At 37.6% G+C, this 13881-nt stretch overlaps 1 protein-coding gene across 8 annotated transcripts in view; it reads right to left on the bottom strand.

Moving 5' to 3' along the window:
• Positions 1 to 13881, bottom strand: part of LOC126291762 (YLP motif-containing protein 1-like) — a 362461-nt gene that overhangs the window by 103718 nt on the left and 244862 nt on the right. For 4 of the 8 annotated variants that reach the window (XM_049985443.1, XM_049985444.1, XM_049985445.1 and 1 more), the window contains 3 exons: positions 8770 to 8937; positions 6426 to 6548; positions 925 to 991 (listed from right to left, as the gene is read on the bottom strand). In XM_049985443.1, the coding sequence (XP_049841400.1) occupies positions 925 to 991; positions 6426 to 6548; positions 8770 to 8937 (358 nt within the window). The remainder of the gene's footprint in view (positions 1 to 924; positions 992 to 6425; positions 6549 to 8769; positions 8938 to 13881) is intronic. The other 4 variants (XR_007551862.1, XR_007551863.1, XR_007551864.1 and 1 more) reach the window with 1 other exon arrangement.

Raw genomic sequence — 13881 nt, 5'->3', positions numbered from 1 at the left:
ACTCTGCACTGTAATGATGTGTCTGAGGTAATTAAAATCATCCAGTTGATCGACACTCGAATTTGAGCCCTTGCCTTGCCCTGGTAGTGTTCCTAATACTCAGTACCTGGGCACAGTTCAATACTCACCTCACAGTGTTTTGCGTGTTTTGCTCTGGATCTCAGTCTAATACACAATTTTTAAATGACAGGAAGTATCACCACTGACATCAGATATTGCAATTATTTTCTTAATGCCACCCAATGACAAAACAGTAAGCTTTATGGAAAAGCCCAAGCTAAGCAGATTACAACAGATGCACATAAATCCAACAGTTGCACAGATAAAACCAACTGAAGCAGCAGACGGGTTGTGTATCCATAAAATGTCTTTCTAAATGAAAGAATGGAAAGCACTGGATGGGTTGATATTGTCTGACATCCAAATTTTGTTCTTTGTAGAACAACAAAAATTAAGGATGTGGAGTGTCAAATGAACTTCAGAATTTTCACTTCCAGAGAAAAATATGAGGAATGACAACACAGAATTTATAACAACAAATGTGGACTAAACTTTCCTCATGCTCATGCTTATTGCTGACCAGCTCTAAACAATAACACATTCACTTATCAGTTGCATTTATCTCCCCACATTTAAGAGGTTTAGTCAACAGTGAGCTCTCTTTGATGTAAGCACTTCACCAGCAGAATTAAGTTCTCCACACAGAGCTCAACACATTACACTGCACACTCCTGAAATGCAAATCACTGCACATGAACAAAAATGGAACATCTGTGACAGAGAACACAACTCTCGTTAATTATTTGCAATAAGCCTGCACATCACTGACACAATCAGGCCAGTAGCTCGTCAGACTGCAGCCCTGGAAACAGACACATTCACAGTTTGAGGTGAGTGAGATATGTCTTTAGGAAATATACTTACTCAGTTTATCACCAGAAGGCTCCATGCGCTCCCACTTGCTCGTGTACGTAGTGCTGTTCTCCAACTCCTGAAGCAACAACTCTTTAGGCTCAACAACAGTAAGATGATCACTATTAAGGCAGACCTGACACAAGTCACAGATGAATTTTCTTTCAAAAGAAAAGTAAGTGAAACTGTTTCTACAACTAAGAACTTACCAACCATTAGAGGCACTATTTCTGAAAGGCAGAAAAAATTTCTGCAAAATCTTGTGTTTAGTAAAAGCATTCTCATTTTTGTATCAAAGTTATCTTTTTACAGTACATTTATAAGCTCTGAATAATACCCTTCCTTTAGCCATTGACTTGACTGGTTGCAGGCTGCATATAACGCAGTAAGGCAAACAATAGTAGTACTACTATCAATCGAAAAACACAGAAAAAATTTGTGTATTTCCAACTATGCTTGACCAAGCAGCAGTCAAGAATGACATTGTTCTGAAATGGTAGTTACAAAACCAACATTAAAAAAGTTATGAGGTATCCCATGAGTCACAGTGACATTAATTAACTCTTCCTGCAAACAAATTGCATGGTGTGTTCAAATAAAATGTTTCCTGAAATAACAGGAATGCACTTGTAATATTTATTCTTAATGCACGCAATGAAGTCTTTTACTGAATGTATTTGTGGATTATATGAACGAGCCATTATGTGCAACAAAAGTGCAATCATAAGGGCAGTACTAATATTTGGCAGAAAAAACTGTTACAATGTAGTAAATAACTATTTCTTGTCCAACTCCCAGTGTGACTGTAAGTAAGGGCACATAAGTTCAAGATAATAGGTAACACATTCCCACGTGTTTGTAAAAGTTGTGATGTATGTGTATCTTAAACTTTGGTTCAAATGAGATGCATAATTATTCAAGTGAAATTGAGTTTTTAGTAATAATGCCGTGTATCAGAACACACAAGGGTTGTGCATGCAAATATTGACTGATTAGATAACTACAACTGAACTTTTGCTAAGAATGTTATAATAAATATTGTAATATGCAAGCCAATCACAATGAAATTGTATTCAACAATATTTTTTCTATATTTCAGTGTTGCTCTACCTGAAGCGGATACACTGACTGCTACACTAAAATTAGCAATTCTCTACACAGAGCACGCATCAAATGTGTGTTTTCCCCAATTCAGCAAAACTGCTTTGTTGCATAATGAAATGTCAGCAACGAAGAAGCAAAGAGGAAATGTTGTACTAAATATATGTGCTATTTCACATCAAGACAAAATAAGTAGTACATTTATAATATAGTTGTCAATCTGTAGACAACCACTACAGCATGTAACATTGATTTAAAAGTCAACTGAGATGCACACAATTAGCTACAGATTACGTCTATCAAAAAATAATGATAGTCTAGAAACAGTATTAGTAGTCTGATTACTGAACTAACCTCTACTCATTTCATAAACAGAGTTTTCCCTTTACGTTGAAATAATAATCACAATCAGTGATGACTATGTCAAAAAGAAGACAACAACACACAACAAAATATATATAAGAGAAAATTAAAGTTTGTAAAACATGAGAATAAAAATTCAATGCAATTTCATCACATCAAGATATCCATGTGTGTGTTTCATTATTAGTAACACAAACAGACCATTTAATTTACGCGATATTTGCAATTGTCATTTTATAAATGCTGCACTGTAGAGTGTATTGTCACTCATAAAATCTCAACACATCCATGAGATAATAATCTAACTCGATATTACAGGTGCTACAGTACTACAGGTGTATATAGCAACTAGTTTCCTGGCCTCAAATACGAGAGGAGATCTATTATTTCATGTAGAATCCATATAAGTTACTCCACAATCCGTGCACATATAGCATTTGATGAGCGGATACATTAATGCCCTACTTTAATTTGTTCAGATGTATCAAATATAACCTGAATACCAGCAGTGATCCATAGACAGACTGCTTAGCTTAAAAATAAACTGAAAATAAATGACTGAGGGCTGCTAATTTACGAAGCAAAACGAGATTCAACAGAACAGTAAGTAAGCTTATTTGATGACAAGTGCAAAATCCACCACTTGACCCACGAATTCTCTGTCTGTCTGCACTGGAAAATTCTTTTCCCAATGTCATAAATTGGGAAGTAATCCTCATTTAGGTGTCACAAAACAAGTACAGACCCTGCAGATCTTCCAGTCGCAACTGTAAATAAATTGATGTAATGTTGCACTATATGTGCACCCCAAGTTTGGAGGCACATCACCCACATGGAGAATCATACAGATAATCAATGTTAGTGAAGAAGATTGCTGTGGCACATCACAAATACATATGGCAGATTATATATAGAGTGACCTCACCAAACACAAAACAGTACCAACTTCACGTGCAGTCGACCTGTTCCTGCAAGTGGCCCAAACTTTATCTCTGTGCAAATGAACACAACGTACATGGAGAAAAAAAGACAATAAATTGGTTTCCATAACATCGACAATCTGTTCCCGTGCAGTTTCCTTGCCCGCCACTGAAGAAAAGATCAGTGCTACACGAGAGCAATTATATTCTTCACTTTGTCCTCAACTGTGCAAAATACTTTTGTCGCCCTCTACCTGCAGTCTCAAGTGAGGCAATAAATGTTGCTCTTCCTGCTTTCAGCTACAGGGCTATATGTCACAATCCTGATCTGTCAGAATTATCAACTAAAGTGTCAGTCACATTACGTGGTCTGGCACCATCCTTAAAACTGTGCAGTCACTCCAAGATATTGAATTAGAGAGCAACCGTCAGCTCGAATCAATAAACTAAATTACTCAATTGTAACATCCATAGTAACATTCTGCATAACTGCAAATTTTACAGTTCTGGAATACTTATAGTGGCACAGTAAGATCTATAACAGTTTCTTGAATCAAATACCTGTAATGTGCTTTCTTTGAAAAGTTGGCTATGTTACAAACTTAAATCAAACAAAAAGGAAAGCAACATAAAAGTTTTACATTGCGATTATTACTGATGTAGCAATGAAAAAGAAACAAATTCCACAGCAGAGTGTGTATTCAAAGTTGGTTGCTAGACTTCTGTTTATACACTACAATGCATGGGTGCACAGAAGCACAACTGTAGGATAATTTTGTTACAGCTCAATGAAACTGTAGAATGCTACTACGTAATCTAAATAGGAAGCAAATAACACAAGTATAGCAATAATTAATGAAAGAGCTCCTCAGAAATTAACAAGTGGGAGTAAGAAGTATGATGCTATAAATCAGAAAGATGGCAATGAATAGGTAAAATAACAAATGAACATAAGAATGAGTGAAGGCAAAACACACTACACATTATACAATATGAATACTGAGTTCAAAAGTGTGTACAATCCCCCCCCCCCCCCCTCACTCTCTCCTGAGACAGAGGAGTTATTTATTGTGGTATGCTAAAACCCATAACGAGGACACAGAATTGCCAATCAGTGCTTACCCAGCAGAAGCAAAATATGCCAAGTACAGTAGACATGCATGACCTGTTCCTGCTCTCCAATAGCCTACAATCTATCCTTCTTTTCTCCCTGAGGAAGGGTCACATGGTTCTGGGTTTTATAAAACTGGAATATGTGTATCACTAGTATTCAGAATTTTGCGTCGTGAAGATAAGTACTGGCCAACTGTGTCCTTCCATATCCTCGTAATTCTACAGTCTTCTCGAAAGCATTCTCCTTTCGATACCTCTTACACATTAATCATTCTAGATCCCCTCCGCTTGTGGGCTGGTGGCTGTGACTCATTTTCACTTCCACTATGTCTACTACTGCTCATATTTCTGTTTTCTAATTTTGGATCTTAGTTCTTAAGAAATAAACCTCTGGCTGCAGGAGTGTGGTGTGACACGTTTATAGCTTTTTCAAATTTTTAAAAAGTGTATGTACATGAGACAAAATTAAAATAATTCATTATACTTTGTGATCCGAAAAATCCATGACAGAGACTTTAAAATTTGTGTTAAATGCACACATCTGGCAAAAACTGTGCACAGTACAGCCAAGAGTATTGTCCTTTCAAATTCTGTTTCTGACACAGATATCACTTCAATGTCAAAGAAAATATAGTAATTAATACATCTGCTCAAAAGCCTTTGTGCGCCCAGCCTAACTGAGTTACAAAGTGTTACAATAGCCTAACTGAGTTACAAAGTGTTACAATAGAACTAACGTAAAATTGGTTGTCATCTGATGGAAAAGAAAAATGACACGGGAAAGAAATAAAAAAATAATGCATATCACGCATCACTAATTAATGAGTTTTATCACGCATTATTCATGTTCCCTTTCTGGTACAAGACACAGACAAACATTATCCAATCGATTAACGAATCTGAGGATTTCAAGCATTAGAAAACTGGAGTACATAAAAACACTCTTTAAACAATATGTTAATGGAATACTTAAGATTGTGAATTATTTTATTTTTCAATTAAAATTTACTACTAAAATATTTTACTCTCCTCAATTATAAACAAAAATTCTGTGCAAATGATAACAGTGCTCAAACATCTTGCCGAATGCTGTTTTTGTGTCTAATGTACAATAGATTTGTTGAACCGTAAGAAAGATTTCTCACTGTAACAAACAAGATCAAATGTTCTCCAGAGGAAATTGATATGGATTCTGCAACAAACACTCGAGAAGTCATGTTATCTCTAACCTCTTCCTCTTTTTCTTAAAAGAAAGAAAGACCTGAATAGCCTACCTTATGATAACAGGCTCGGTGACTGAATTGGTACACAAAGGAAAATAGTTAACATTAAAATTGTGATATACAAATTTGCTATCCATATATTTGACAATTACTCGAGTACAACTATACAAACACTGAATGCGAGCAGTTGGCTGTAATCTTAGCCAACAGTACTGTAGCAAAAACTTAGCGAAGAGTACTGTAGCAAACAAGGGAATTACAAAATTAAACATACTTCACTCAAATGACAAAAAAATAGTAAACACGCACAAGGGCGCATGCATGCACGAGCGCGCGCGCGCGTGCGCACACACACACACACACACACACACACACACATTCACACACACACACACACGCACACGCACAGAGAGAGAGAGTCTTGAACAAACCTAAATGATTATTTTGTATGGGGTGCCAACAAAATAGTCTGAGAAATTCCACATTTCAATTACCTGAACCAATTTTCTTCTAACTCCATTTGTTATTGCCAACTGTAATGAACAATTGAACAATGTGGAAATACATAATGCAAGTCTTCTCACTGAATTCCCTGCAGAGGTCTTACCTCAAATTTCAGTGCAGCAGAACACTCACATAGAAACAGTACGAGGTACATAAAGCTCTGATGGGAAGAGCTCCACACTCATTGCTGCCACTGCTGTGGCAGCCCACCTCCTGCGCCATGGCGCAATCTCTTCTTTGGAAAGCATGTGCTACTAATCTAAAATGTAGTGAAGCCGGCTCGCCTTACCTCATCACCATCCTTCTCAGTTTCATCTCCCTCTGGTTCCTTGTCAGCTATACTGTCTTGTGTTTCAGTTACAGCTTTTGAGTCGTCCTTTTCCACATCAGCTGCAGTATCCTCCATTTCCACCTGAGGCACAAATCAATTACAGAAGAGACAGCTCTGAATGTCCAAAGTGATGTCAATGGGAGCACCTACATACTGGTTCACTAGTCACTGCAGCAGTTTTAACCACCCATTAAGGCCACACTGTGTATTATTTAAGACCATGGCAAGGGCTAACTGTTAGGTACACTCTACAGTTTAATTAATATTCTGGTCTTTTAATGCCACTGTTATGTTTACTATGAAGTATTACACATTAAGACTTAGCAGGCTTTTTAGTTATGAAAAGTTTTAATATATCATTTTAAAACTTCTACATACAGGCCAATCGCTCGAATGCTACAGTACTGGCAGTGCGCCTGCTCTGTCGTAATTTGACTACTCACCTCACCCAATTCTTGGTCACCTCTGCCAACTGCGCACCAAACTTGCCACGCTATGTTATCATCACTGCTGTGTCTGTTTCTTTGTTTACAGACACTAACAAAACTTCACAATGATGGGAAAAGTTGTATTTCATAGATTCTTTTATGTATGATTCAGATTAAAAAGAGAAACAAAACGTGTATCCATAATGCACTGTTTACAACAATGCCAGTTTCTGCTTGCTTTTCTTTATGCAAATAACACTACTTGTTACAGGGTCACTGCTGCTCTCCTAAGTTACAGTGGCTGTTTGCCAGGTGGCAATGACAATGCTTTCACAACCTAACTTTAACTCACTATAATTCAGAAAATTTGTATGAAATATTTATAAATTATGTACAAAAATCTTCCTCGTGACTCACTCTACCTATTAGCCAAAACCAGACCAAAATCCCTACAGCAGTTCCTGAGATTAGCAAACATAAACACACTGTTGTGAGCAATCATCTTCAGTTTACATATACCAGGTGCTCATTTTAACTGATGACATGGAAATATTTCGAAAGCTACACATCTGATCAAAAAAATTATAATTCCAATGTAATTCCAATTTGTTTGCCTCTGAGGGGGACAACCAATGATATCACACTCAACTCTCCATCCCACCTCGTGTATGGGAGGCAACTTTGAAATCTTCAATGGGTACCCCCACTTTTTACTGCAGATTACGATTCTATGGCAAAATCTACATATGTTTTGTCAGAAGCGTTTTCTTCATTTTACCACAGATGGTGAAGGAATAGGCATGCTACTCAAAGGTCCTTGAATATCCAATGGCAGATGGGAGTTTTTGAGATTTTTAAATTGCTTCTGTTAATTTGAACATCCAGTATAGAGGTATAGAGAAGAGATGATTACTTATCTCTCTCCACAGTTGTTCCAAAATGGATGTGTTTTACTTTATTGTGTTCATTCCAGGAGTAAGAAAAACTTTGCTTGCAGTGTGAGATGTTAATACAGCATTGTTTTACACCATCTCAATTATTCACATTAATCAACAGTAACTTCATGTTAGGTGAGTAACTTTCAGTATTCACAGATGCACAAGAACAGTGATACATGGAACCTAGAAGGACCCACTAAATGCATAGATGACTGAATACAACAGTTCACTGAATCACAGGAAAATCAATGACAAGTTGTGGGCATGGAATCAAAACAATAATCAGTGATTTTACGGGACATAGCAAGCTAAAAACAAGCCCCAAGTAAAATGTTGTTTGTGGCCTTTCAAGATGGACAGTATTGTCCTTGAGGACTTCCTTGATTTTGTGAATTTGAATATTTTCAGTATGGAACTGTTAAAGATGCAGACCACACAAAAGAGTAACTTCATCTTTTTCAATGAAGGGGTAATTTAATAGCCATATTCTTCCGTACTAAATCACAGATAAAATCTGCAATGCTGTATCTACCAGAATGTTCACATGTGGTTCTTTGTTGTGTAAATGGGTAACATTACCCTAACGAGAATGTAGTTCTAAATAACTGGAAACAAGGAACTGGATTCTGCCAGTGCTGACCTTTAAAACATCAGCATTCAGATGTCTGCACCTCTTTGAAGGCGAAGGCACTGATCATTTAAGTGAGGAAGACAAAACTACACACCAGTGTTTCAATGTTATCTGTGAATACTTTAGTTTTCTTGACATACGTATTAAACATTAACTATAGAGCACTATTCACACAGATTAACAGGAATTGATAAGGAAACATCTACTGTGGGAATGGTTGTCATTTCTACAGTCATTGCTAGAAACACAAAGCAATCTCAACAAAAAATGCAATAGCGAGGCACTTAAAAAATGTTTCACCTTACCTCCGTGATAGCGACCGATTGTAGCAATGAGCGAACATCAAGGCGAAGGTAGTGTTTTGGAGTAGGCTCCCAGTTTTCGATGATCTCACTGATGTCTTTCTCTGAACGATTGTGAATGTTCCTCTTCGAGCACACTGAAGCATCCATATCCATTTCACAGATGTATACCTTTGGTGAGAAAAAGACACCAGAAACTTAATTACAGGAAGTCATGTTACATTCTAAAAAGAACTCAGCAGCAGTGACAACTTTGGTCTTGTCAGAAACTAGTGCAGGTGTGCCTTGCACGAGAGAAAGGAACAACTCTTTTGCAACAGTACTGCATGTAAATGCAGAAATGAGTGACCGGGAGAAGTCCGTGATGGTGGTGAAGCTATTGTCACCTCCATGCTGCGTATATATATATATATATATATATATATATATATATATATATATATATATATATTTTGCAGGATTCCATGCTCTATTTCCTGGTCTGAAGGAAGATGACGTATTCATGTTATGTACCTATTTCCTGAAGTATTGTTAACATGAGGGTTTAAAAATATTAGTAGACTCACTGAAATTCAACAGTGTATTAATTTAAATGTGTAACAATCATCTTGTGCATATGTTGTAGGCGACAGTTCATATAAATGATGTATAGCTTCAGCTTGCAAATAAGTAGACAAAGAAATGATCTCGTGCCCTTCCAGCCCCAACCTTTTCTCTTCTCCAGGAATTTATTGCTCCTTTCCCCAAATATTCTGTCTTTGTCAATGGTTGCAGTATTCTTTATGTGAAGAACTAACAATTCTTCACAATTTTAAACAAAAATTATAAATCTTCCATCATCCATCACACCTGTTACTTATTATTGCCTATGACACCCATAAATAAATGCTGACATCTGATTGCTCTCTCGCAACATTGAGCACAAAGAATTCACTCATGAAGTCATACACACCGGCAACACAGTGAACACCATGATCCCTCAAAAAAGCTGGCTGTCTAGTGTGCACACACCCCATAGCAAATGCCACAGAGAATACAACAATGGTATTTGTGCAGCACTTATAGTACATCCCTGTGAATACAAGTGTGAACTGTAGTATGTCCTAGTAAGCAGTGCCTTTGCTAAAATGGAAATTATTAAAAATGGTTGAGTGATGATAAACAGCTGTTGTCTGCTTTGTGGTACGTTGTAGATATTGTGTTCCAGATACTAAATTACATATGTGGAATTCAAAATTCAGGTGGATACACTCTATATTAAAACAGAAATTGCAAAGCTAAACAATTACTGCGACAAAACCTGAAAATAAGATTCTCGTGACAGTTTTAACCAAATAATTCCCATGTGACTCTGTTAAAAATACACATCTCCTCTACAGTTATCAACTCTTCAGTTAGATCTGAACATGCTCCTCTACATAAGATGCGGTCACACAATAAACTATATGATGAAGAGTGTAGAACCAATACAAATTTGTGTGAGGACATTTCATTTTACAAGTTCAGCCAACAAACAAATGTTTAGAAATAATGTCAATGAAAATAATCAGTTTTTGAAAATATAATGTAACTGGATCGATAAAAGAACTGCTCACCGAGCAGCAGTAGGAGAACACACACACATGTATTTAAGTCTGCAAACTTCTGGGGACTGTGGTTCCTTCTGGGAGAAAGGTTGAAGGAGAAGGAAGAGGGGTGAATTTTAGGAAAAGGAGTAGAGTTTGGAAAAGTCACCCAAAACCCCGGGTCAGTGGAGAATTACCAGGCGGGATGAGCAGGAAAGACTGATTGTTGGGGACTGCATCAGTTGAGATTTGAAAACCTGAGAGCTTAAAAGTGGAAGAGAGAGTATATGCAAGACAGAGGTTACTGACAAAACATCATGCATAATTTAATAATAGCGGAAAGCTAAATTGATTGTATGTGGTAGAGATAGTGGGCGGGAAGGGTGGGTAGGTGGGGGTGTCAGGTAAAAATAGACAGGTCAGAAAAAGAAAGATACAGAATACTAAAAGGGAGTGAAGAAAGGAATAGTCACTGTGAAGAAATGCTGACACAGAAGTAATTAACGCAAATTAAGTGCAGGTGAGTGGCAAGAACCAAGGAGACGTTGTAGTGCCAGTTCCCACCTGCGGAGTTCTGAGAAACTGGTGTCTGGAGAAAGAATCCAGATGGCACACATGATGAAACAGGCACTGAGGTCATGTCTGTCAAGTTGAGAGCATGCTCTGCAATGGGATGCTACTTGGTAGTAGTTATGCCAATGTAAAAGGCCAGACAGTTTTTATGTAACAACTGATAGGACTGGTATAGGTGACAGTAGGAGGGTGCGCAGCGGAAGTCTTACAGAAGGGTCAGTCACAGGGATAGGAGCCATACAGTGGGCAGATGGGTGCAGAAGGAGCATAGTGTCTCACAAGGACAATGCAGAGATTGAGAGGGTAATGAAAAGCTATTCCGAAACTGGTAGGAAAAATGTTGGACAGAATGGATTTCATTCCAGACCATGAGTCTGTCTGGCATTTTGTGCATCACATCTAGAGTAGCTTTTCGTCACCCACAAATGATTGGCAACTCTGGTTCGAGTTGCCGGAGATGGCAGTCGCGTGCATGCGGTGTGTTTGCTTGTGTGAATGAATGGTGTGTATTTCTCTTTTTCTGATGAAGGCTGTGGCCAAAAGCTTGTGTGTAAGTGCCTTTTAACTGTGCCTACCTGCAACTCAATGTGTCATTGGCAACTCTGGTTCGAGTTGCCGGAGATGGCAGTCGCGTGCATGCGGTGTGTTTGCTTGTGTGAATGAATGGTGTGTATTTCTCTTTTTCTGATGAAGGCTGTGGCCAAAAGCTTGTGTGTAAGTGCCTTTTACCTGTGCCTACCTGCAACTCAATGTGTCATCTTTACAGTAAGTATCTGTTCCTACACTGCTAGTATGCCTTCCTTGAATTTCCCAAATATAAACCTTAATGTCAGACTTATAAAGAAACTCTGAAAAAAAACTGTCCCATCTGCGGGATTGAATTTTAAAAAGTGCCTGAATGAATGAGTCATTGTGTGTCGATAAGGGTACAGATAATTTAAGAGAAAATGAAGCACCAGAATTAAAGTGACCAATTCTTTATTTTTCATACACATGTTGCAAAGTGACAGTGTCCATTGAGAACTGTTTCAAAACAGTGCTAGAAATGATTTCATTGTTGTGAATGCAGAGTTTTGTTTTGTGGCCACTTCTCCTCTGTGACTACACTGGAAAACTTCAGAATATCATGTAGAAATGGACAGAAAAAAAATTAGAAGTATGTAGAGCCCCAAATTTTCATGAAAGTTAAGCAGCACCTTACCTTTATTCCACTGATAAAATTTCTGAGTTCTGGTGAATTTGAAAAGGAATTTTTAGAGCAATTTCAGTCTGAGTCTATACAAGAAAGATTACGCAAAAAAGTGTACAGTGCCGAAATGTATAACCCAAAGATGGGTACACCAAGGAAATACTTCGAAAAATATACAAATATGGCCAGTCACTGGGATGAACCTGTAATATCTAGAGATTTGTTGAGAGTTCTGAAAGTAAGAATACCAATCACTATTCGACAACAATTATTTAACACCCCTGATACTGATATAAAGGAGTTTCCTATCATAACTGACTCATAAGATTTAGTACAGGAGGATGTAAGAAAATCTACTGAAGGAATTGCCAATGGTAGGAATAATAATAATAATAATAATAATAATAATGGTAAACCATCATGGAATGGGAACCCTTCAATCAAGGGCGATAACAGTCCTAGGAAAAATAAAAGTAAACAGTTCAATAATGGAGGTTATTATAACAATAATAAAATTAATTATGGATCAAAGGTAGAAAACAACAGTAACAACAGCAATCAAGACCAACCTGTACTGAATAATAATCATCAACAGGGCGATAACGAAAATGTAAATAACCATTTTAATTGTAAAAGGAGAACTGGAAATGGGCAAAATAGTTCTTATGTGGACAACCCAAAAAACATGCGGTCAGGGCAAGGATACTGGCAACAGCCAGGTCCTAGTGGTTGGAATCCACAACCAACATACGGTTTGCATTCACAGCCAATAAATTTTATGCATGCTATACCCATGCAGGATAATCCTTATTCACAACAGTGGAATAAATGAGTAAGACCATCTCCCACTAACTACCAACGAAATGCGAGGATAGTGGCGATGCCTTCTGAGCAGGAACCAAATAATAAGAAACCATCAAACTAAAATCAGTCCCTGTATGCCTTCGACAGGTGACCAACGTTGGAAACGAAGGCAGTAGGTAGAAGAGCCCACCATTTTGGACAAAGAGAAGAAATAAATAATTCAAGCACGAATAACTGCAATTATAAGCAATGTGACCACCACTATACTTCTTGATACCAGAGCGAGTGTGTCAGTTATGAATACGCAGTTCTATAAAAGGGCCTCGCAGATTAGAAAATTACCAGTTTTGCCTATTTCAAACTGCAAAGGTGTTGGTGCACTAGGACAGAAGGCCCAAACAATCAAGTTCCAGACTCAAGCTGAGATTCAAATGGAAATTGGAGCCATAGCATGCACATTCCTTTTAGAAGAGAATCTTTCGGTCTTTTGGTCTTACTGGGACCAGATTTTATGCGGAAGAAGGAGGCAATAATAGACATGCCCATGCGACCTTCAACTTTAAATACCATCAACAACAGACGACAATTGACCTCAACCATGAATTTCATGCAGCCCGTTACCAATAAGAAATTTGATTTTTTCCATCAGTGTTCTGAAACAGCTCATGCTGGAGAATGAACAAATGAAATTCTGTCATAATCCATCAAATTAATGATGCACTCAATTCCAAGACTATCAGTGACACTATCAAGGAGAAGATAAATGAAGCAACAAACATTGAGGAATTTCAAGCTAAACAATTGACAGAGTTATTATCTAAATACCTTCAGTATTTACAGATAAGCCTGGTATCGTGAAAGGATATGTCTATGATATACAGGTATATCCACATAAGAGCTATTGTTGAGCATCTTACTTGGTCCCCTGGACCAGAAAGGAAGAAGTCATGAAAAAGATAAGGAAGATGGTGGGCTGGGGTATAA

This window comes from Schistocerca gregaria, chromosome 9 (assembly GCF_023897955.1).
Source record: "Schistocerca gregaria isolate iqSchGreg1 chromosome 9, iqSchGreg1.2, whole genome shotgun sequence".
NCBI classification, from domain to species: domain Eukaryota; kingdom Metazoa; phylum Arthropoda; class Insecta; order Orthoptera; family Acrididae; genus Schistocerca; species Schistocerca gregaria.
Note: the sequence above shows the minus strand (reverse complement) of the source record. Positions and strands in the feature narration are given on the sequence as shown.